This window comes from Medicago sativa, chromosome 3 (assembly GCF_051527215.1).
Source record: "Medicago sativa cultivar Bolivia chromosome 3, Bolivia_mono, whole genome shotgun sequence".
NCBI lineage: Eukaryota > Viridiplantae > Streptophyta > Magnoliopsida > Fabales > Fabaceae > Medicago > Medicago sativa.
Genome location: NC_140751.1, coordinates 75,596,745 through 75,620,620, shown reverse-complemented (window position 1 = coordinate 75,620,620; position 23,876 = coordinate 75,596,745). Strand labels below are relative to the sequence as shown.

Genomic DNA, 23,876 nt, shown 5'->3' with positions numbered 1-23,876 from the left:
ATTTAGTCGATTATTCCTGTAAAAAAAAATTAGATGATTACTATCTGTTATGATTCAAAATATTTGGGACATTTGTCACTTGATCCAATAATTAAGGGAACAAGAAAATATTCTCTGAGGGTGCGTTTGGTTTGCAAAACAGTAAGTACTGAACAAAACAGTACAATGCAGAACAGCACAACACAAGGCATAACAACACAAGACAAATTTTTATGGTATTGAATAATTTCTTGTTTTATATTATTTTTGGGGGACGAAATGCTATTTTGGTGTTTTAGACAACTTGTACGTGGGACAAAAAGTTGTGCTGTGGTTTGGTGAGGGACAAAAATTTCAGTTTTTGTCCTGTCCCTTGCCTCCAGTTTGTTCTGTCCATGAAACAGTTTTACAAATCAAACACTGGACAACTGGAGTTGTTCTGTCATGTCCTTCATTTTTTAACAAATCAAACGTACCCTTAACCTTCTATAAAAGGGTCTGATGATTGGAAGCAAGGGCATGAAGAAAATTGAAGAAAAGTCTCCTTCTCCCTTTGGTACTCTCCTTGAGAGTAATGGCTTAGCTTCTTGAACTAAGTCTTCTTCTCTCTTTCTACTAGTTCATTAAGTTGTTGATTTACATTTAATTCCATCAATTTCTCTTGTATTGTGTAACTCAGTGAAGCATACAAAGTTATTTCACTATTTGTGTTATATTTCATTGCATTCATCAATTACAAAGGGCCAAACCCTTACACTATCTTGTCAAAAAAATAGATATCATGTTAGTATTTTTCTCACGTTGCAAAGTTGGACACCAATATGTTTGTTTAAGATTAAAACAAAAGTTGTATTATCTGTATAATAAAATAATCTAGAGATTAGTTTTCAGAGATCTTTATATCAAGCACAAGCTAATTTTCGTTGCAAAGTTGGTTTTCTCTCTCTCTCGACCTAGCCGCACCTCACCTCACCAAACCTAGCCGCCGCACCAATCTATCACCGCTTTCCGCTCTTTTCTCTCATGTAGCTGTTATAGATGGTGGTGCGATGAGCGGCTGCTGCCCTCCGCACCACCCCTCTCCCTTATCTCTCGGCGATTTTACGTCGACGGTTTTGGGGAGGTTGTTCTTGTTCGTCGACGTCCTCCACATCGCTGGTGGTTTGGGCTGTCTGTTTTCAACAACCACCGCTGGTGGTTTGGGTCGTCTGGTTTCAACAATCAAGGTGAGATTTACCATTCTTTCATGCGGCCACCTCTGCTCCAACACGATCAACCCTCCTCCGGCTTTCTTTGATTCGCCGTCTGCAAGGGTTGTGGTGGGTGTCGATGGTGGTTTCTGTTTGGACGGTTGTTGCATAACTGGTTTCTCTGCAGGTTCGCTTGCTTCACGTTTCAGTTTTGCAAGGATTGACATGCTTTGGTTGTTGCCGTTTTCAAAAAATCTTACTCGATCTCGCGATCGATTTTGGATTGTGTGGCTAGAAATGGCTGTGAGTTTGCGTCGTTTGTCACTGTAAATTGTGGATGTGCGATATTCGTTACCGTGTTGGCGGTCGAGTTCATATGCCATCCTAAATGTGCCTCGGCTGAGTTTGTATGTTCGCTTGATGTGGGCCAGAAATGGCTAATTAAGATGAGTTGGTGCGCGTGAATTCGTTAATTACAGTGTTGGAGGTCGAATTCACCCCCATTTTCAAGCATTTGTCCGTGGTACTGTAGGGACTCGAAAGAGTTGTCAATGCTTGCTGTCTTTGTTGCAGGGAGTTGGTGGTACGTGATCCGATTTCGTGTTGACGATCGGTTCATTCGCCAAAATTTAGACCTGAGCTTAATTATTACAAATGTTTAAGGTTGAATCCACTTTTGGGATTTTTATTTTTTAGTTTTTGGTTTTGTCCGTTAGGGTTGTTGATTGGGTCAGGTTTTATGTCCCCCCAGTTTTCCTGTAATTTTTTCCTTTTTTTAATAATATATATGAGCAATTGGCAAGAGACTAGAATAGGGTACCAATTTAGTTGGACACTATTCTTTTTGATGTCATTTTGCTTTTGGCTTATAAAAAAAAAAACTTACATAATTAAAATTACTACTATACTTTTATTAGAAAATGTTTTCTCTCTCAAATGATTGCCCAATGGCTATATACTTACCCTTAAAAATGAAAAAGTGAAAAATTCAAAGTTCGAACTCTGTCTCCTGCACATTGCAATACATTGTCCCTATCAGTTGAAACACTTTCAACTTCTATACATTGGATATTGAATAATTTGATGAACTATTACTAGTTATAATAAATAAATTATATCAATTATTTTATCAAAGTTACTTTTTATTAATTAAAAAAACTTAGAATCAACTTTGATCACTTTTTTTTTATAAAAATTAGTTTTCTACCATCTCTTTGACGAACACTTAGTTAGTGTATAATAAATAAAAAGTAAAAATAAAGTTAAGTTGAACACAAAAAAAAAAGTAAAAAAAATAGTTAACTAATTACTTACGCTAAAACAAAAAGAAACGGGTGTAAATATAAAAGTAAGAAATAATAATATTCAGAATTAGGGCATAACATGCCTTTAAATCAAAAAAGCCCATGAGAAAATCCTATAAATACCAAACACCCTTTTGATCTGTTGGAAAATAATTCAACGATCAAAACATGAAAATCAATACCGTTCCCATTCGAAGGTTACGGTCGTTTCGTTGTTTCTTTGCCGGATTCTTTTTTCTTCAAGAAGATGATGAAACACGCCCTGTTTTGTCCCTTTCATCTTCAATGGTACGTTTCTAACTTTATCTTGATTTTTAGGTATTGATTGTTGAATATTCATTCATAAACCCTATACGCTCTGTTGGAAATTTTGTTGTTAAGCTTAGCCATTCTCTCATTCTAGCTTATTCAACTACCTTCAATCTTCTGCTTTAACCACAACAACCCTATACAATTTTGTAAATCAAAATTTAAACGGGTTATACACAAACCCTATAGAAGTGTGAAACGCTGCAAGATCAATTTACACAATATACGAGCCTAAATGTTGAAACCGTTAGGGTGCCTGGAGGTGGAGGACTTTAAAGAAAATATCGTTGACACTATTCATAATATAGAAGTTGGATGATATCTTTTATGATTTGAATTGAATTCTTTACTGTGATTGTCTCTCTGAGTTGAAATCAATTTTTGTAATTTGAAAAGGGATGATAAAATCTAAGTCCAATGGTAGGAAACAATGCATATTATTTTTGCTCCTTAAATTTTGTAAATATTGGGATGCCTCGGTGATTTTAAAGAAAACTACATTTTGTAAATGCTGGGATACCTCGGTGATTTTATGATCTTGAGTGAAATTCTAGACTATGAATTGTCACTCAGATATGATATATGAGCCTGAGTTTTGAAATTATTATGATGGCTCGATGACCCAAAAAGAATTGACGAATATTATTAGTCCCTTTAAATTTTGTAAATGTTGGGATGCCTCGATGATTTTATGATCTTGAGTGCAATTCTAGACTATGAATTGTCACTCAGATATGATATATGAGCCTGAGTTTTGAAATTATTATGATGCCTCGATGACAAAGAATTGACGGATATTATTTGTCCCTTTAAATTTTGTAAATGTTGGGATGCCTCGGTGATTTTATGATCTTGAGTGCAATTCTAGACTATGAATTGTCACTCAGATATGATATATGAGCCTGAGTTTTGAAATTATTATGATGCCTCAATGACAGGAAATGAATTGACGGATATTACTTGTCCCTTTAAATTTTGTAAATTTTGGGATGCCTCGGTGATTTTATGATCTTGAGTGCAATTCTAGACTATGAATTGTCACTTAGATATGATATATGAGCCTGAGTTTTGAAATTATTATGATGCGTCGATGACCCGAAATGAATTAACGGATATTATTTGTCCCTTTAAATTTTGTAAATGCTGGGATGCCTCGATGATTTTATGATCTTGAGTGCAATTCTAGACTATGAATTGTCACTCAGATATGATATGAGCCCGAGTTTTGAAATTATTATGATGCCTCGATGACCCGAAAAGAATTGACGGATATTATTTGTCCCTTTAAATTTTGTAAATGTTGGGATGCCTCGGTGATTTTATGATCTTGAGTGCAATTCTAGACTATGATTTGTCACTCAGATATGATATATGAGTCTGAGTTTTGAAATTATTATGATGCCTCGATGACCCGAAATGAATTGACGGATATTATTTGTCCTTTAAATTTTGTAAATGTTGGGATGCCTCGATGATTTTATGATCTTGAGTGCAATTCTAGACTATGAATTGTCACTCAGATATGATATATGAGTCCGAGTTTTGTAATTATTGTGATGCCTCGATGACCCGAAATGAATTTACGGATATTATTTGTCCTTTTAAATTTTGCTAAAGTTGGGATGCCTCGGTGATTTTATGATCTTGAGTGCAATTCTAGACTATGAATTGTCACTTCGGTGATTTTGCAAAAGTTTTGAAATTATTATGATTCCTCGGTAACCTGAAAAGAATTGACGGATGTTATTTGTCCCATTAAATTTTGTAAATGGTGGGATGCCTCGGTGATTTTAAAGAAAACTACATTTTGTAAATGTTGGGATGCCTCGGTGATTTTATGATCTTGAGTGCAATTCTAGACTATGAATTGTCACTCAGATACGATATATGAGCTTGAGTTTTGAAATTATTATGATGCCTCGATGACCCGAAAAGAATTGACGGATATTATTTGTCCCTTTAAATTTTGTAAATGTTGGGATGCCTCAATGATTTTATGATCTTGAGTGCAATTCTAGACTATGAATTGTCACTCAGATATGATATATGAGCCTGAGTTTTGAAATTATTATGATGCCTCGATGACCTGAAAAGAATTGACGGATATTATTTGTCCCTTTAAATTTTGTAAATGTTGGGATGTCTCGGTGATTTTATGATCTTGAGTGCAATTCTAGACTATGAATTGTCACTCATATATGATATATGAGCTTGAGTTTTGAAATTATTATGATGCCTCGATGACAGGAAATGAATTGACGGATATTACTTGTCCCTTTAAATTTTGTAAATGTTGGGATGCCTCGGTGATTTTATGATCTTGAGTGCAATTCTAGACTATGAATTGTCACTTAGATATGATATATGAGTCTGAGTTTTGAAATTATTATGATTCGTCGATGACACGAAATGAATTAGCGGATATTATTTGTCCCTTTAAATTTTGTAAATGCTGGGATGCCTCGATGATTTTATGATCTTGAGTGCAATTCTAGACTATGAATTGTCTCTCGGATATGATATGAGCCCGAGTTTTGAAATTATTATGATGCCTCAATGACCCGAAAAGAATTGACGGATATTATTTGTCCCTTTAAATTTTGTAAATGTTGGGATGCCTCGATGATTTTATGATGTTGAGTGCAATTCTAGACTATGAATTGTCACTCAGATATGATATATGAGCCTGAGTTTTGTAATTATTGTGATGCCTCGATGACCCGAAATGAATTTACGGATATTATTTGTCCTTTTAAATTTTGCTAAAGTTGGGATGCCTCGGTGATTTTATGATCTTGAGTGCAAATCCCATTAAATTTTGTAAATGTTGGGATGCCTCGGTGATTTTAAAGAAAACTACATTTTGTAAATGTTGGGATGCCTCGGTGATGTTATGATCTTGAGTGCAATTCTAGACTATGAATTGTCACTCAGATATGATATATGAGCCAGAGTTTTGAAATTATTATGATGCCTCGAAATGAATTGACGGATATTATTTGTCCCTTTCAATTTTGCAAAAGTTGGGATGCCTCGGTGATTTTATGATCTTGAGTGCAATTCTAGACTATGAATTGTCACTTCGGTGATTTTGCAAAAGTTTTGAAATTATATATTATGATTCCTCGATAACCTGAAAAGAATTGACGGATGTTATTTGTCCCATTAAATTTTGTAAATGTTGGGATGCCTCAGTGATCTTAAAGAAAACTACATTTTGTAAATGTTGGGATGCCTTGGTGATTTTATGATCTTGAGTGCAATTCTAGACTATGAATTGTCACTCAGATATGATATATGAGCCTGAGTTTTGAAATTATTATGATGCCTCGATGACCTGAAAAGAATTGACGGATATTATTTGTCCCTTTAAATTTTGTAAATGTTGGGATGCCTCGGTGATTTTATGATCTTGAGTGCAATTCTAGACTATGAATTGTCACTCAGATATGATATATGAGTCTGAGTTTTGAAATTATTATGATGCCTCGATGACCCGAAAAGAATTGACGGATATTATTTGTCCCTTTAAATTTTGTAAATGTTGGGATGCCTCGATGATTTTATGATCTTGTGTGCAATTCTAGACTATATTTTGTAAATGTTGGGATGCCTCGATGATTTTATGATCTTGAGTGCAATTCTAGACTATGAATTGTCACTCAGATATGATATATGAGCCTGAGTTTTGAAATTATTATGATGCCTCGATGACCTGAAAAGAATTGACGGATATTATTTGTCCCTTTAAATTTTGTAAATGTTGGGATGCCTCGGTGATTTTATGATCTTGAGTGCAATTCTAGACTATGAATTGTCACTCAGATATGATATATGAGCCTGAGTTTTGAAATTATTATGATGCCTCGATGATAGGAAATGAATTGACGGATATTACTTGTCCCTTTAAATTTTGTAAATGTTGGGATGCCTCGGTGATTTTATGATCTTGAGTGCAATTCTAGGCTATGAATTGTCACTTAGATATGATATATGAGTCTGAGTTTTGAAATTATTATGATGCATCGATGACCTGAAATGAATTAACGGATATTATTTGTCCCCTTAAATTTTGTAAATGCTGGGATGCCTCGATGATTTTATGATCTTGAGTGCAATTCTAGACTATGAATTGTCTCTCAGATATGATATGAGCCCGAGTTTTGAAATTATTATGATGCCTCGATGACCCGAAAAGAATTGACGGATATTATTTGTCCCTTTAAATTTTGTAAATGTTGGGATGCCTCGGTGATTTTATGATCTTGAGTGCAATTCTAGACTATGAATTGTCACTCAGATATGATATATGAGTCTGAGTTTTGAAATTATTATGATGCCTCGATGACCCGAAATGAATTGACGGATATTATTTGTCCTTTAAATTTTGTAAATGTTGGGATGCCTTGATGATTTTATGATCTTGAGTGCAATTCTAGACTATGAATTGTCACTCAGATATGATATATGAGCCCGAGTTTTGTAATTATTGTGATGCCTCGATGACCCGAAATGAATTTACGGATATTATTTGTCCTTTTAAATTTTGCTAAAGTTGGGATGCCTCGGTGATTTTATGATCTTGAGTGCAATTCTAGACTATGAATTGTCACTTCGGTGATTTTGCAAAAGTTTTGAAATTATTATGATTCCTCGATAACCTGAAAAGAATAGACGGATGTTATTTGTCCTATTAAATTTTGTAAATGTTGGGATGCCTCGGTGATTTTAAAGAAAACTACATTTTGTAAATGTTGGGATGCCTCGGTGATTTTATGATCTTGAGTGCAATTCTAGACTATGAATTGTCACTCAGATATGATATATGAGCCAGAGTTTTGAAATTATTATGATGTCTCGATGACTCGAAATGAATTGACGGATATTATTTGCCCCTTTCAATTTTGCAAAAGTTGGGATGCCTCGGTGATTTTATGATCTTGAGTGCAATTCTAGACTATGAATTGTCACTTCGGTGATTTTGCAAAAGTTTTGAAATTATTATGATTCCTCGATAACCTGAAAAGAATTGACGGATGTTATTTGTCCCATTAAATTTTGTAAATGTTGGGATGCCTCGGTGATTTTAAAGAAAACTACATTTTGTAAATGTTGGGATGCCTCGGTGATTTTATGATCTTGTGTGCAATTCTAGACTATGAATTGTCACTCAGATATGATAAATGAGCCAGAGTTTTGAAATTATTATGATGCCTCGATGACTCGAAATGAATTGACGGATATTATTTGTCCCTTTCAATTTTGCAAAAGTTGAGATGCCTCAGTGATTTTATGATCTTGAGTGCAATTCTAGACTATGAATTGTCACTTCGGTGATTTTGCAAAAGTTTTGAAATTATTATGATTCCTCGATAACCTGAAAAGAATTGACGGATGTTATTTGTCCCATTAAATTTTGTAAATGTTGGGATGCCTCGGTGATTTTAAAGAAAACTACATTTTGTAAATGTTGGGATGCCTCGGTGATTTTATGATCTTGTGTGCAATTCTAGACTATGAATTGTCACTCAGATATGATAAATGAGCCAGAGTTTTGAAATTATTATGATGCCTCGATGACTCGAAATGAATTGACGGATATTATTTGTCCCTTTCAATTTTGCAAAAGTTGAGATGCCTCAGTGATTTTATGATCTTGAGTGCAATTCTAGACTATGAATTGTCACTTCGGTGATTTTGCAAAAGTTTTGAAATTATTATGATTCCTCGATAACCTGAAAAGAATTGACGGATGTTATTTTTCCCATTAAATTTTGTAAATGTTGGGATGCCTCGGTGATCTTAAAGAAAACTACATTTTGTAAATGTTGGGATGCCTTGGTGATTTTATGATCTTGAGTGCAATTCTAGACTATGAATTGTCACTCAGATATGATATATGAGCCTGAGTTTTGAAATTATTATGATGCCTCGATGACCTGAAAAGAATTGACGGATATTATTTGTCCCTTTAAATTTTGTAAATGTTGGGATGCCTCGGTGATTTTATGATCTTGAGTGCAATTCTAGACTATGAATTGTCACTCAGATACGATATATGAGCCTGAGTTTTGAAATTATTATGATGCCTCGATGACCCGAAAAGAATTGACGGATATTATTTGTCCCTTTAAATTTTGTAAATGTTGGGATGCCTCGATGATTTTATGATCTTGAGTGCAATTCTAGACTATGAATTGTCACTCAGATATGATATATGAGCCTGAGTTTTGAAATTATTATGATGCCTCGATGACCTGAAAAGAATTGACGGATATTATTTGTCCCTTTAAATTTTGTAAATGTTGGGATGCCTCGGTGATTTTATGATCTTGAGTGCAATTCTAGACTATGAATTGTCACTCAGATATGATATATGAGCCTGAGTTTGGAAATTATTATGATGCCTCGATGACCCGAAATGAATTGACGGATATTACTTGTCCCTTTAAATTTTGTAAATGTTGGGATGCCTCGATGATTTTATGATCTTGAGTGCAATCCTAGATTATGAATTGTCACTCTGATATGATATATGAGCCTGATTTTTGAAATTATTATGATGCCTCGATGACAGGAAATGAATTGACGGATATTGTCCCTTTAAATTTTGTAAATGTTGGGATGTCTCGGTGATTTTATGATCTTGAGTGCAATTCTAGACTATGAATTGTCACTTAGATATGATATATGAGCCCGAGTTTTGAAATTATTATGATGCGTCGATGACCCGAAATGAATTGACGGATATTATTTGTCCCTTTAAATTTTGTAAATGCTGGGATGCCTCGATGATTTTATGATCTTGAGTGCAATTCTAGACTATGAATTGTCACTCAGATATGATATGAGCCCGAGTTTTGAAATTATTATGATGCCTCGATGACCGGAAATATTATTTGTCCCTTTAAATTTTGTAAATGTTGGGTTGCCTCGGTGATTTTATGATCTTGAGTGCAATTCTAGACTAACAATTGTCACTCAGATATGATATATGAGCCTGAGTTTTGAAATTATTATGATGCCTCGATGACCCGAAATGAATTGACGGATATTATTTGTCCTTTAAATTTTGTAAATGTTGGGATGCCTCGATGATTTTATGATCTTGAGTGCAATTCTAGACTATGAATTGTCACTCAGATATGATATATGAGCCCGAGTTTTGTAATTATTGTGATGCCTCGATGACCCGAAATGAATTGACGGATATTATTTGTCCTTTTAAATTTTGCTAAAGTTGGGATGCCTCAGTGATTTTATGATCTTGAGTGCAATTCTAGACTATGAATTGTCACTTCGGTGATTTTGCAAAAGTTTTGAAATTATTATGATTCCTCGATAACCTGAAAAGAATTGACGGATGTTATTTGTCCCATTAAATTTTGTAAATGTTGGGATGCCTCGGTGATTTTAAAGAAAACTACATTTTGTAAATGTTGGGATGCCTCGGTGATTTTATGATCTTGAGTGCAATTCTAGACTATGAATTGTCACTCAGATATGATATATGAGCCCGAGTTTTGAAATTATTATGATGCCTCGATGACCCGAAATGAATTGACGGATATTATTTGTCCCTTTCAATTTTGCAAAAGTTGGGATGCCTCGGTGATTTTATGATCTTGAGTGCAATTCTAGACTATGAATTGTCACTTCGGTGATTTTGCAAAAGTTTTGAAATTATTATGATTCCTCGATAACCTGAAAAGAATTGACGGATGTTATTTGTCCCATTAAATTTTGTAAATGTTGGGATGCCTCGGTGATCTTAAAGAAAACTACATTTTGTAAATGTTGGGATGCCTCGGTGATTTTATGATCTTGAGTGCAATTCTAGACTATGAATGTCACTCAGATATGATATATGAGCTGTAAATGTTGGGATGCCTCGATGATTTTAAAGGAAACTACATTTTGTAAATGTTGGGATGCCTCAGTGATTTTTGATCTTGAGTGCAATTCTTGACTGTGAATTGTCACTCAGATATGATATATGAGTTGTAAATGTAGGGATGCCTCAATGAGTTTAAAGAAAACTACATTTTTTAAATGTTGGGATGCCTCTGTGATTTTAAAGAAAACTACATTTTGTAAATGTTGGGATGCCTCGTTGATTTTACGATCTTGAGTGCATTTCTAGACTATGAATTGTCACTCATATATGATATATGAGCTGTAAATTTTGGGATACCTCGGTGATTTTATAGAAAACTACGATTTTATGATCTTGAGTTCAATTCTAGACTATGAATTGTCACTCATATGTGATATATGAGCCTGAGTTTTGAAATTATTATGCCTCGATTACCCGAAAGGAATTGATGGATATTATTTGTCCCATAAATGTTGCAAGTGTTTGGATGCCTCGATGACCCATATGATATATGAGCCTGAGTTTTGAAATTATGTTGCCTCGATGACCCGAAAGAAATTTATGGATATTATTTGTCCCATAAATGTTGCAAGTGTTTGGATGTCTCAATGACCCTTAAGCAAACATTATGAACACTTTACACATAATGTAAATGTTGGATGATGCCTTAAATGTGATATTGATATGAATTTTTATTCATTCATAATGCCTCAATGACCCGAAAAGAATTAATGGTTATGATTTGTTTCATAAATGTTGCAAGTGTTTGGACGCCTCAATGACCCTAAAGGAAATATTTTGAACACTTTACTTAGTGTAAAAATTGATGACCATTAACAATGAAATTGGTATTTACTGGAATCATTCAATAAAACTTTATTTCTATTCGGAGACCTTTTAGCGTCGATGTTTTAAAAGACAATTTATTCGTTAGCCAAGGTAAGGGAATTTTTACAAATCCTTCTGGTTTTATAATAAATGATACATGTTGGGAATTTTGTTATTAGGCTAGCCAATTTCTAACGCTTGAATATTCAAAAACATTCTATCTTCTTCCTTAACAAGTTACAAAAAACCTACAATTTTGTAAATCAAAAAGTTAAAAGGGTATATATACATATAAACCCTATAAAATAGTGAAACACTGCTAGATGAATTTTATGAATTTTTTTCACAGTATATGAGCCTAGATTTTGAAACAGTTAGGGTGCCTTGACAACTTTGAAGAAAATATAATGGACACTATTTTCATGATGTAGAAGTTGGATGATATCTTTTATGACCTGACTGGAATTCTGTATTGTGATTGCCTCTGTGAGTTGAAATCATTTTTTGTAATATGAAAAAGGGATGATATAATCCTAAGTCCAATGGTTGGAAACGATGAATATTATTTTTGCTCCTTAGGATTTTGTAAATGTTGGGATGCCTCAGTGATTTTAAAGAAAACTACATTTTGTAAATGTTGGGATGCCTTAGTGATTTTATGATCTCGAGTGCAATTCTAGACTATGAATTGTCACCCAAATATGATATATGAGCCTAAATTTTTAAACTATTATGATGTCTCGATGACCCAAAAGGAATTGATGAATAATATTTGTCCCATAAATGTTAAATGTTGCAAGTGTTTGGATGCCTCGATGACCCTAAAGCAAACATTATGAACACTTTACTCATAATGTTAATGTTGGATGATGCCTTAAATGTGATATTGATATGAATTTTTATTCATTCATAATACCTTAATGACCTGAAAAGAATTCATGGATATGATTTGTTTAAAAAATGTTGCAAGTGTTTGGACGCCTCAATGACCCTAAAGGAAATATTTTGAATACTTTACTCATAGTGTAAAAATTGATGACCCTAATACATATTGATATGGATCCGTTGTGCTTTTATGACCCTGAATGCAATTTTAGACTATGAATTGCCACTATGAGATTGGATGTGGGATGTCTTGATGGTCCGAAAGGAATCAATGGATATTATATGTTCCATAAATGTTGCAAGTATTTGGATGTCTGGATGACCCTAAAAGAAACATTATGAACAGTTCACTCATTATGTAAAAGTTGGATGATGCAATTCAAAAATGTAAATTTCCGCAATGTGATGGAATATGGGATGCCTCAATGACCTGAATGGAATACGAATCATTTAATAATATTTATTCCATGAATTTTGCAAGTGTTGGGATGCCCCGGTGACCCTAAAGGAAAACCTTGATAATGGCTTAAGTGTGATATTAATGTGAATTTTTATTCATGATGTAAGAGATGATATCTATCGTGTTTTTATTACCCTTAATGAAATTCAATTTGAATTGCCACTGGGAGATGGAATACAAGACTTAATTTTGTGCCTGTCTCTCCAGATGTCTCGATGAACTGTATTGAATCAATGGATATTACCTGTTCTATGAATTTTGTAAGTGTTGGGATGCATTGATGACACTATACAAAGCATCAGTCACGCTTCACTCATAATGTAAAAGCTAGGTAATGCCTTAAATGTGATATTGGTGTGAATTTTTATTCATTATGTAAGGGATGGTACCCGTTGCGCACTTTTATGTCACTCAATGAAATTCTAGACTGTTCTTTTTGAGCCTACAAGTCGGTCAGCATAGGATGAGGGGCTTTATAGTTTAAGTGACTAGTCATCTAATGTTAGTTTTGAGGGATAAATTATACTCTTAGCTTTTGGAGTTGAGGTATATTTGACTGACCCTACGAAGGAGTTGATGAAGTTCTTCAAAGGCAGAAGTGATAATATTCAAAACGTTATATAGCTATATGTTGCAGCAATTTGAAAATCTTGCAATTTGGAGGTATTCTCATTATTCATATTTCCTAATTCCTAATTTTGCTGTTGGGGTGAAAATATTGCAACTGATTAATTTGTCGTCCTTCTAGATTCACTGTAAAACTACTTTCCCTGAGATTTGACTGGAAAATTGATGCTTTGGTTGTAGGATTGAGTCCTGGGTAAACAAAATAGGTACTGGAAAGTTCGTAAAGAGAGAAAACCATAAAATCAAGGTTGATGAAATGAATGTGGGGACTAAGTTTGGGGACTGGAAACAAGTTTTCTTAATATTTATCTTGTTAACTCTGCGGTTTTTGTTGTTTTTTCTGTAGATTTATGGAGTAGAACCAATTGAAAGTGCATTTCGGTATATTTATTGTTTGTCTTCAGCGCAGCGTTCTGTTGCTATTTTAGTGTATAAATATTGTTCTCGTTTGTGTTTTAATCAATGCATCACATTATATATAATATATTACATTTGTTATATGTGACGAACAAGAGAATTGGAACCAAGTCCAACGAGGAACAGAGACAATGAAAGGATCTTCTGCATAGATGCACTGAATTTGAATAGAACTTGCAGCTACAAAAGTCAAGTAATGCTGGTATGTCAATTTTAGGTTGCTTAATAATAGTATGTCTCTAGATTCCTCTAAGGTTGATGAACAAGAGCAATATATAGATGTATTTTAGTTATCTGTGATGAACCATAGAATTGGAACCCAATCGAAATTGAAAAGAGACCATGAAAAGAACCTGCATGTTATGACCCATTATGAAAAGGTGTTTAAGTAGAATATTCCTATTATTTGGACTCGTATTGGGTCCTAATACTGTAGCTACCAAGTCTTGTAGTGCTGGTTTGTCATTTCAAACGTGTCTAATATACTTGGAGAAGTGTGCCATTGGATTCCATGAGGATAAGTAGCGACTGTATTGCCCCGTGGCCCTTGCCCTTAACTTCATGAGAGGAGTTACGAGGATGAAATAATTGTGATTTATCAATAGGAAATATGTAGTAGCTTTTACTAATGTAATTATATTATGATAAAATATGATATGTGGAAGCTCTTTGAAAAAGTATATTTAATTTTTGAGTTAAATACTTTGGTTGTTAGCTTGAGATCTATATATAGCTAAAGTAAATTTTCAGTTGTACAAGCTGATTTGAGCCCAGATCTCAGGTGGCTCACACATGTAAAACCTTAACAATCTTAGAGTTTTCTACAATGGATTGTAATCATCTTGGTTGATGACCTTTGCATGAATCATTCAAGCGATGGTTTAATTCTACTACTTTCTAACCATTTTTTATATTCCTTGATCATGCATGTATACTAAATCAAGAGGATTCTGGCTGGCGGTCAAGCAAAGACAGCGTTGGAAGGAAGTTCACTTTTTCATTCAATTTCAGGTTTAGAAAATGGTATGGGGGAATAAACTGAATCAACAAACTTAAGGGAGTGATCTTTGAAATGAATTATAAATATGCACAAAGTAAAAAAAAAAAAAAAAGGAAATATTTAAGGATCCTAGGTGGCCCTAGCCAAAGACTCCAAAATTTGATTTTTATGTATGATGTACATTGGCATGTGAGATGTTGTTTGCATGCTGCATAGTGAGGTTTGTGCATGACATGATTTTTTGTTCGAAAGGACTAAATTTAATATGATGGATAGCAAGAAATTTCATGAGTTAAAAATCTTGTGTGAATAATCAAAGTTTATTGAGATTTTGTTATACTGTGATTGTCTTTGTGAGTTGAAATCAATTTTTGTGTAATTTGAAAAAGGATGATATAATCCAAAGTCTAATGGTAGGAAATGGTGAATATTAATTTTGCTCCTTAAATTTTGTAAATGGTGGGATGCCTCGGTGATTTTAAAGAATACTACATTTTGTAAATGGTGGCATGCCTCGGTGATTTTATGATCTTGAGTGCAATTCTAGACTATGAATTGTTACTCAGATATGATATATGAGCCTAAATTTTGAAATTATATGATGCCTCGATGACCCGAAAGGAATTGATGGATATTATTTGTCCCATAAATGTTGCAAGTGTTTGGATGTCTAGATGACCCTAAAACAAACATTATGAACACTTTACGTATAATGTAATGGTTGGATGATGCCTTAAATGCGAAATTGATATGAATTTTTATTCATTCATAATGCCTCGATGACCCGAAAAGAATTAATGAATATTATTTGTTTCATAATTGCTGCTAGTGTTTGGACGCCTCAATGACCCTAAAGGAAATACTTTGAACACTTCACTCATAGCATAAAAGTCAATGACCTCAATGATCCAAAATGAATTATGGATATTATTTGCTCCATGAATTTATTTTTGTGCTTTTATATGGTCCCAAATGCAGTTCTATACTGTGAATGTGAATTGCCGCCCTTGAAGATGGAATATGAGCCTAAATTGTGTGACTATTTGGATGTCTTGTAAGTTGTAACCTGAAAGGAGTCGATTAATATAATTTTGCAAGTGTTGGGTTAATCATTATTCATGATGTATTTGCTCCATGAATTTATTGTTGTGCTTTTATGGTCCCAAATGCAGTTCTATACTGTGAATGTGAATTGCTGCCACTGAAGATGGAATGTGAGCCTAAATTGTGTGACTATTTGGATGTCTTATGGTCCCAAATGCAGTTCTATACTGTGAATGTGAATTGCCACTGAAGATGGAATATGAGCTTAAATTGTGTGACTATTTGGATGTCTTGTAAGTTGTAACCTGAAAGGAGTCGATTAATATAATTTTGCAAGTGTTGGGTTAATGATGACTTAAGTTTGATATGAATGTGAGTTTATTCATGATGTAAGAGATGATATCTATCGTGCTTTCATTACCCTTAAAGAAATTAAATTTGAAACTAAACTAAAGATGGTTGCACTTTTATGACCTCAGATGCAACTTTAGGGAATGTAAACACTCTAAGGTTGAGGGACTCTAAACAAGAGCGGTATATAGGTGCATATTAGTTATATGTGATGAATGTGAGAATTGGAACCCAGTCCAAATGAAAAAGAGACCATGAAAAAGAGCCTGCATGTTAGGTCACAATATAAGGTGTTTAATTAGAATACTCCTATTACTTAGGCTCTCTAATAATTACTTAATCACCTTCTCATATTGGGTATATACATGGAGTATTGTGTCTGACTGCATGTGGATTCCATGAGAATTAGTGACTGTAATTCCCCTTGGCCCTTACCCTTGACTTTATGATAGGAATTATACATAAGGATGAAATAACTGATTTATCGATAGGAAATGTGCAGAAGCTTTTCTTAATGTAATTATTTTATGATAAAATGTGATATGTGGAAGCTCTTTAAAAAAAAGTAAATTTAACTTTTGAGTTTAAATACTTTGGTTGTTAATGTGAGATCTATATTTTGGGCTTTGCATCCATTGTGTACTAGGTTAAGTCAGATGTAATGCACATATTTGAATTAGGAAGTGTTTCAAAAGCTCGGATCTGTGGTGACTCACACGTGTAAAATTTTCACAATCGTAGATTTTGCTGCAGTGGGTGGGTGGTAATCATCTTGGTTGATTATTTTTGTAAAAAATCATTCTGTGATGGTTTAATTATGCTACTTTCTAACTATCTTTTGTATTCCTTGCTCACATGTATACATAATCAAGAGGAGGATTCTTGTTTGCGGCAGTCATGCAAGGACGACCTTGGAAGGAAGTTCTTTTTTCTTTTCCCTTCAATTTCAGGTTTAGATAGTAGGATGCACAAAGTTAAAAAGAAAAGATTTAAGGATCCTAGGTGGCCCTAGCCAGATGCTCTTAAATTTGGTTTTATATATGTACTTTGGTATGTGAGATGTTGTGCATGACTCAATTTTCTGTTTGAAAGGACTAAATTCAAATATGATGGATAGCAGGGGAATTTCATGAGTTATTGAGATTTACATGCTTTGTTTCTATGTTTCAAAGACTTTGTTATGCTCTACAAGTATGCTGGAATGTGATAATTTTGGGTAGAAAAAAATTGCGGCTTAAGTGTGAGAATGGCTACAAAAGTTTATATTGCTATGCTTGGAAACCTGGTGTGGGAACCACAAACTACTCACTGTCAGGTGTAAGATTTCAGGTTCCGTAGTTTGGAATTTCCTTACTAAGGCCAAGATTATTCTTAGAGATTCCGGTAGGAGCTGGTGATCTTTGATTTTGGTATAATGATTGGATAAAGTTTATCCTGTATGCAACTATATCTGAATTCTAAAGTCACTGATGTTGTCATTCAGCTGGAAATGTTAATGGAACCTACACAAATGAAAGCTAAGTTCTAATCTTGAAAATGATACACAAATAAGGCTAAAGGCTAAATAAAGCTTGAAAATGCTAAAATTTCTCATTTGGTTAGCATGCCATGATGATGGTGTCCCCACTTGTAGTTTTTGCTAAACCATCATGGAATGTTAGTCTCTATCAAATTTGCAAGAGGAAGATGAATCATTTCCTTTGCGTAGACGGTTGTTGTATTGTTAATTTGTTATTATCTGTATCATAAGGATGATATTTTTCCATTTATAATCACATAGGAGTTAATTAGTTTCACGTATTTTGTATCATATCAGTGAAAGATAAATTGTTCTCTAAGTTTAACAGTCCCACTCAGTCCTTTATCAAATAGCTTCCCGATTGACGTGGCATTATGGTAGGTAGCCATCTAGGTAACTATGGGAAATTGTTATTTCAAAATGCAGATGGCAAATGGATGCAAACCTGCAAACCTTTGCAATATTATTAATGACTTTTATTTATTTATTAGAAGGGCTTAAGTTCATTTTGGTCCTCAAAATATCACGATTGTATGGCTTTAGTTCCGTCTTTCTTTTCCGAGTGATTTTAGTGTCTAAACTTTCCCCTTTTCCAATTTGGTAGTCTCCCCATTATTCTCAAACATATACTAATCAGACACAATTTGTAGATGTAGCATAAAACTTCAATGTATGAGTGTAACTTCTCATTAAAATTAGAATAAAAGAATCACATTATATGAAATGGCACATGAGCTACATAATTTGGTGTCGTAGGACAAACTGACATATGAGTCATAAGTATTGGGGAAGAAAAGTTAGACGAATACAAATAAAATTATGTTCCTGTTTGGAAATAATATGAGGTTCAACGTTTCTGATTTGGGGATTGATTGAAGTAGAAAACGTGGAACCATCATATATTGTGTTTTATTTTTATTTTTATTATAATAAAAAATTACACTAACTTTCCGAGTTAGGTGTCATTTAATTAATTGTTTTGATTCAGTGTAAATGGTGAATCATGAAATTATGAGCATGGTGAATCATGAATTAGGAATGGTCAATCTATTCCATAATTGTGTTTTTTTTGGTTACATTCCATAATTGTGTTTAAGAATGCTGAATGCGAAGAAAAATTATTAATATCGGAGAAAGAGGCACCAACGTTACGTTGCATTTATACATTCCCGACGAAGGTTTAGAGTTTGGACCACACCATACATGTATCTTGTCCATATATGTTTGAGACGTGTTTTGCCGCACAGATTGAGCATTTTTCTAGCTCATTAATAGAGTGGTTGCTCTTATCCAAACCTCGTGAATTGTTTCAGTAGTATCGTTCCTCTTGAAAGTTGAAACACTATGAGTGTCGAGAAAATTCTTATGTCCCAGTAGATTACACACAACACCGGTGTTTATATAGTGGAGGTAGGACTCCCATGAGAGTAGCTTCGGTTGTGTGGTATTTTTTTTTTTTAATAACACGAAACCTTAATTATTATTTTTTTGAAATTAAGAGGCCGGATCAAGTCATTGATTTTGTAGCTGTCAAATGATCCTAACCCATTGGATTTGTAACTTATCCTTGGATCCTCGCCTATAAATGGAGCTCATCTCCTTCACTTCTACTCACACCAAAAGTTCTATTGAGTTTTCGAGAACTTTTCTATCTTCTCCCTATTCTGCTCAATGCAATCCAACTTCTCCCTCTTTCTTTTATGTACCTTTGGAATTGTCCCTTCAGAATTAAGAGCGGTCTAAAACCGTATAGAGGGTGTATACACAAAATGGTACAGTCTAGTAGGAAATCCAATACAGTTTTTTGATTAGGTTGTTTTATCCTAGAGGCTAAGTGGTTGATAATCAATTTTGGTAGTACCACGAATAATCTTAAAGATAGTGACCTAGTACGTGACTCATCCCAAAAATTTCTTATGTGGCTGGAAAACCTTTTAAACAGTTTTTTAAAACATTGTTCCAACAGTTCCTTACCTTGTTATTTTTGTTTCCAAAGGCTCCAAAACATGACATTCTCTTGGAAAAGAAATTAATAGTGAAATCTTCATTGAGCTCTTCTTCAATTGTAGTCCATAGCCCCACTCTTTGCCAACATTGATGAGTTTTATGGCTCAAGAATAAGACATGTAGGTTGTCTTCGTTAGCATCATCATAGATAACATAAGATGTTGGACATTAAACCCCACGCGAAAGGAGTCTTGATCTTGCAGGGATACAACGACCCACATATGTTATCGAACACAGCTTGAGTGATACAAAAATGTTATACACTCGACACCGAATACATACTAGAGGCCATCCTTTTCGTATTCGCATAAGTTTAAACATACCGAAACAAAGGAGTTTTCAAAACTTGTCTTGTACTTTTATGTTGAACAGTGCATGAATTATCAGGTATGTTCCAACATTTGTCATGGGACCAGTGTTTTACAAATCGCGTGTCAACTCGGCGAGTTTACCGAGTTTACGTGCTTAGGTGCCGAAAACGTGTTAACTCGGAGGTAAACTCGATTTCTGGTAAACTCGGGAAGTTTGACGAGTTTGACCGAGTTTACTCGTAGTAAACTCGCGTAAAATCGGGCGAGTTTACCGTTTTTGCGAGTTTAGTCCAGCCTTTTTTTAAAAATTAAAAATGGCCCATTTTTTTGGCCCATTATTTTAAAGCCCAAATGAAACATTTCTAGTACTTTCTAACTTTACAACACACGTTTCAACCTAAAGGGAAAGTTTCATATCAATTTCTCTGAGTCCTCAAGAACAGGGGAGCGGCGAACGAAAATTAGGTTTCTGACGGAAAACAAGAAATTCCGATTCCGACAGTTGAAACTCCGATTTCAAACTTCAAAAGGTACTTCAAATTCAGACTCTCTTTTTCCTTTCCTTTATTGTTTCTTTTATCAGTTGATTCCGATTTCCTTTATTGTTTCTTTATTCAAAAGCTGTGTTATTGTTTCTTTTCCTTTCCTTTATTCAAAAGGTACTTCGATTTCCTTTATTGTTTCTTTTCCGATTCCGACAGTTGATTCTCTTTTATCAGTTTTCACAACCGGTGTTATTGTGCTAGTGCTACTGCTTGTAGTGTTTTTCAGTTTTCACTTTTTCTAAATAACTGGTTTGTTAATATTCAGAAGCTTGTTAAAGTTTGTTATTTAAATTAGGTTATGTTTTGTTTTCTAGGTTCACAATCATGGCTTCTGAGAATAGTAATGGTGGAGGACTAGAAAGGAACATAAGTGCATGTGGATCATCTTCTTCATTTAGAGGAAGAGGGAGGAAAAATATTAGGGGTAATAGGACTGATATTGGGTGGAAATATGGAACAGATGTTCATGGTAATGCTAGGAAAGTTAAATGTAGTTTTTGCGCAAAAGTCATCTCTGGTGGAATTTATAGATTCAAGCATCATCTTGCGGGGACTAGTGATGATTCTGGTCCTTGTGCACTAGTGTCAGATGAAGCAAAAATGGAAATGTTGAAATGGGTTGCAACTCTTGAAGAGGCAGCAGAGAAGAAACGAAAAATGGCTGAAATTGCTCAGGGTAATGTAACTGAAAATATGGCATTTGAAGTCTCTCAGCCTCAGCAAAAAGGAAAGGGGAAAGCTACCGCTTCCGGGACTCAAACCAAAATTGATGCCATTGCTAAAAAACCCTTAAAGGTGGAGGCAGATGATGCTGTTGCAGAGTTTTTCTACACAAGTGCGATTGCATTTAACTGTATAAAAAATCCAGCATTTGCAAAAATGTGCGTGGCAATTGGAAAATATGGACCTGACTACAAACCTCCTTCTTATCGTGATATGAATGATAAATTATTGGTAAGAGCAGTGGATAAAACTAATGAAATTGTTGACACATATAAGGAAGAGTGGAAGACAACTGGTTGTTCACTCATGTCTGATGGGTGGACAGATAGGAAAAGACGTTCAATTTGCAACTTTATGGTGAACAGTCCTAAGGGGACAGTTTTTCTATATTCATTGGACACTTCTGATATTTCCAAAACAGCTGATAAAGTTTTTAAGATGTTAGATGATGCTGTTGATGCTGTTGGAGAGGATAATGTGATCCAAGTTGTCACCGATAATGCTGCAAATTTCAAAGCTGGTGGGGAATTGTTGATGCTGAAGCGAACAAAGTTGTTCTGGACACCTTGTGCTGCCCATTGTATCGATTTGATACTTGAGGATTTTGAAAAAGAGATGATAATTCACAATGTCACCATAAAGAATGCAAGAAAGTTCACTACTTATATTTACAATAGAACCATACTAATTACCATGGTGAGGAAGTTCACAAATGGGAGGGATTTGATTAGGCCTGCTTTGACAAGATTTGCCACTGCATATTTGACTATTGGATGTCTCAATGATCTCAAAGCATCGTTGATTAATATGTTTGACTCAAATGATTGGAAGTCTAGTAGGTTTGCAACTACAGAAGAGGGGAAAAAAATGGCATCCGGTATCTTGGATCAACGTTTTTGGAAGAATATTGGTGTATGCCTCAAAACTGCAGCTCCTCTAATGGATGTGCTTCATTTAGTGGATTCAGAAGAAAAACCCGCCATGGGTTACATTTATGAGGCGATGGATGCTTGCAAAAAACAAATTCAAAACAACTTCAACAATGTTCAAAAATGGTAAGTTAAGTTTACATAATTTGTCTTGTTTAAACTTTTATTATTATATTTGTGATAGTTTAAGTTGGTACTGTTTGATAAATTTTATGTCATAGTTCATTGTTATTTATTTTTATTGTAGTTATGAACCTGTATGTAAAATTATTGATCAACGTTGGATGGGTCAGCTCTATAGGCCATTGCATGCAGCTGGATATTATCTTAATCCCCAAATTCACTTTGGCCCTAATTTTAAAGGTAATGATATTGACATTAAAAATGGACTATTTTCGGTAATATCAAAGTTGGTAAGTGATGCTGCAGAGAGGGCCAAGATAAATTCGCAACTTGCAGACTTTCATTTTTCTAGAGGGCCTCTTTTTGGTTCCGAGTATGCAAAGAAAGCTAGGGCAGAGATGGATCCAGGACAATGGTGGGAGATGTATGGAGATTATACACCAGAGCTAAAGAGGTTTGCTATTCGAATTTTAAGCTTGACATGTAGCTCTTCTGGATGTGAACGTAATTGGAGTGCGTTTGAAATGGTAATTGAATAAAATAGTATAGTTTTTACTTTTTACATTCATATATTACTGTAGTTTATAGTTTTTAAATTTAGTTATGTTCTGTTTTTCAAGGTTCATACAAAAAAAAGGAACCGGTTGCGCCAACAGAAAATGAATGATTTGGTTTATGTGATGGCCAATATGAGGTTAACAAGGAGAGAAACAAGAAAGAGGGAACCTTTTGAATTTGTTGATATTGAATCTGATGATGAGTTTCTAACTAGCACTGATCATAATGATGATGGTGAGAATGTGCAGCTGCCCAATGTTGAAGTGAGTGCAAGCCATGTGTCTGGTTCTGATATTGATGACTCTTTATCACTTGGAGAAGAATTTGATGTAGATGGAGATGAAGACATAGATGAAAATGATCTTATGGAACTTTAGAAGAATTTGGAAACTTGCTTTTTGGAATGAAGACAGAGAAGAATTTGGATAGTTTTATTCTCAAGTTTAGAAACTTGCTTTTTGGGATGTGTTAAAGACTTATAAAACTTATGCTTTTGTGTGCTAACTTTTTTATTTTGATACTAAGTTAAGTATACCACTTTTTGGTATACTTTGCATTTATAATTAAGTCATATTTTGCACTATTAATCTTTTTACAATATTATATTAGCTTACCTATGTCATGTGTATAATAAATTATATAAAATTTCAATTTTAGGTAAACTCGTACGAGTTTACGAGTCGAGTTTACGATTCGAGTTTACCCAGGTAAAACGAGTCGAGGTAAACTCTCGATTTGTAAAACATTGCATGGGACATTAAAAGATCAGCCACCTTTAAATTTTGAAAAGCAATATTCACGTGAACAAGGGGCTGCAAAGCCATACCGTGTTGAATATATCATCTCTTGCCCCTAATGTTCCACGTGATTTTTGCTTTCCAAATACTACGT

At 34.3% G+C, this 23,876-nt stretch overlaps 2 protein-coding genes across 13 annotated transcripts; both read left to right on the top strand.

Annotated features, from left to right (window-relative positions):
* Positions 1-2,520: 2,520 nt before the first annotated feature.
* On the top strand, positions 2,521-18,108 carry LOC146940226 (uncharacterized). Of its 12 annotated transcripts, none has more exons than XM_085753902.1 (7): positions 2,545-13,494; positions 13,639-13,705; positions 13,805-13,839; positions 13,972-14,077; positions 14,820-14,898; positions 15,854-15,929; positions 16,048-18,108. In XM_085753902.1, the coding sequence occupies exons 1-7, from the start codon at positions 13,460-13,462 to the stop codon at positions 16,058-16,060; spliced, it is 411 nt and encodes a 136-aa protein (XP_085610028.1). In that variant the 5' UTR covers positions 2,545-13,459; the 3' UTR covers positions 16,061-18,108. The 12 variants fall into 12 exon arrangements, 7 of the variants coding, with proteins under 7 accessions (XP_085610023.1, XP_085610027.1, XP_085610022.1 ...); XM_085753899.1 differs by lacking the exon at positions 15,854-15,929 and having other exon boundaries at positions 2,547-2,761; positions 13,039-13,494; XM_085753897.1 differs by lacking the exons at positions 13,639-13,705; positions 15,854-15,929 and having other exon boundaries at positions 2,521-2,761; positions 16,048-16,212; positions 17,143-18,108.
* A 2,106-nt stretch (positions 18,109-20,214) lies between these two features.
* LOC146940225 (uncharacterized) lies at positions 20,215-23,568 on the top strand. The gene is made up of 4 exons (XM_085753892.1): positions 20,215-20,637; positions 20,967-22,430; positions 22,552-22,954; positions 23,048-23,568. Exons 2-4 carry the CDS (start codon positions 20,977-20,979, stop codon positions 23,360-23,362), a joined length of 2,172 nt encoding a protein of 723 aa, XP_085610018.1. The 5' UTR covers positions 20,215-20,637; positions 20,967-20,976; the 3' UTR covers positions 23,363-23,568.
* Positions 23,569-23,876: the final 308 nt, after the last annotated feature.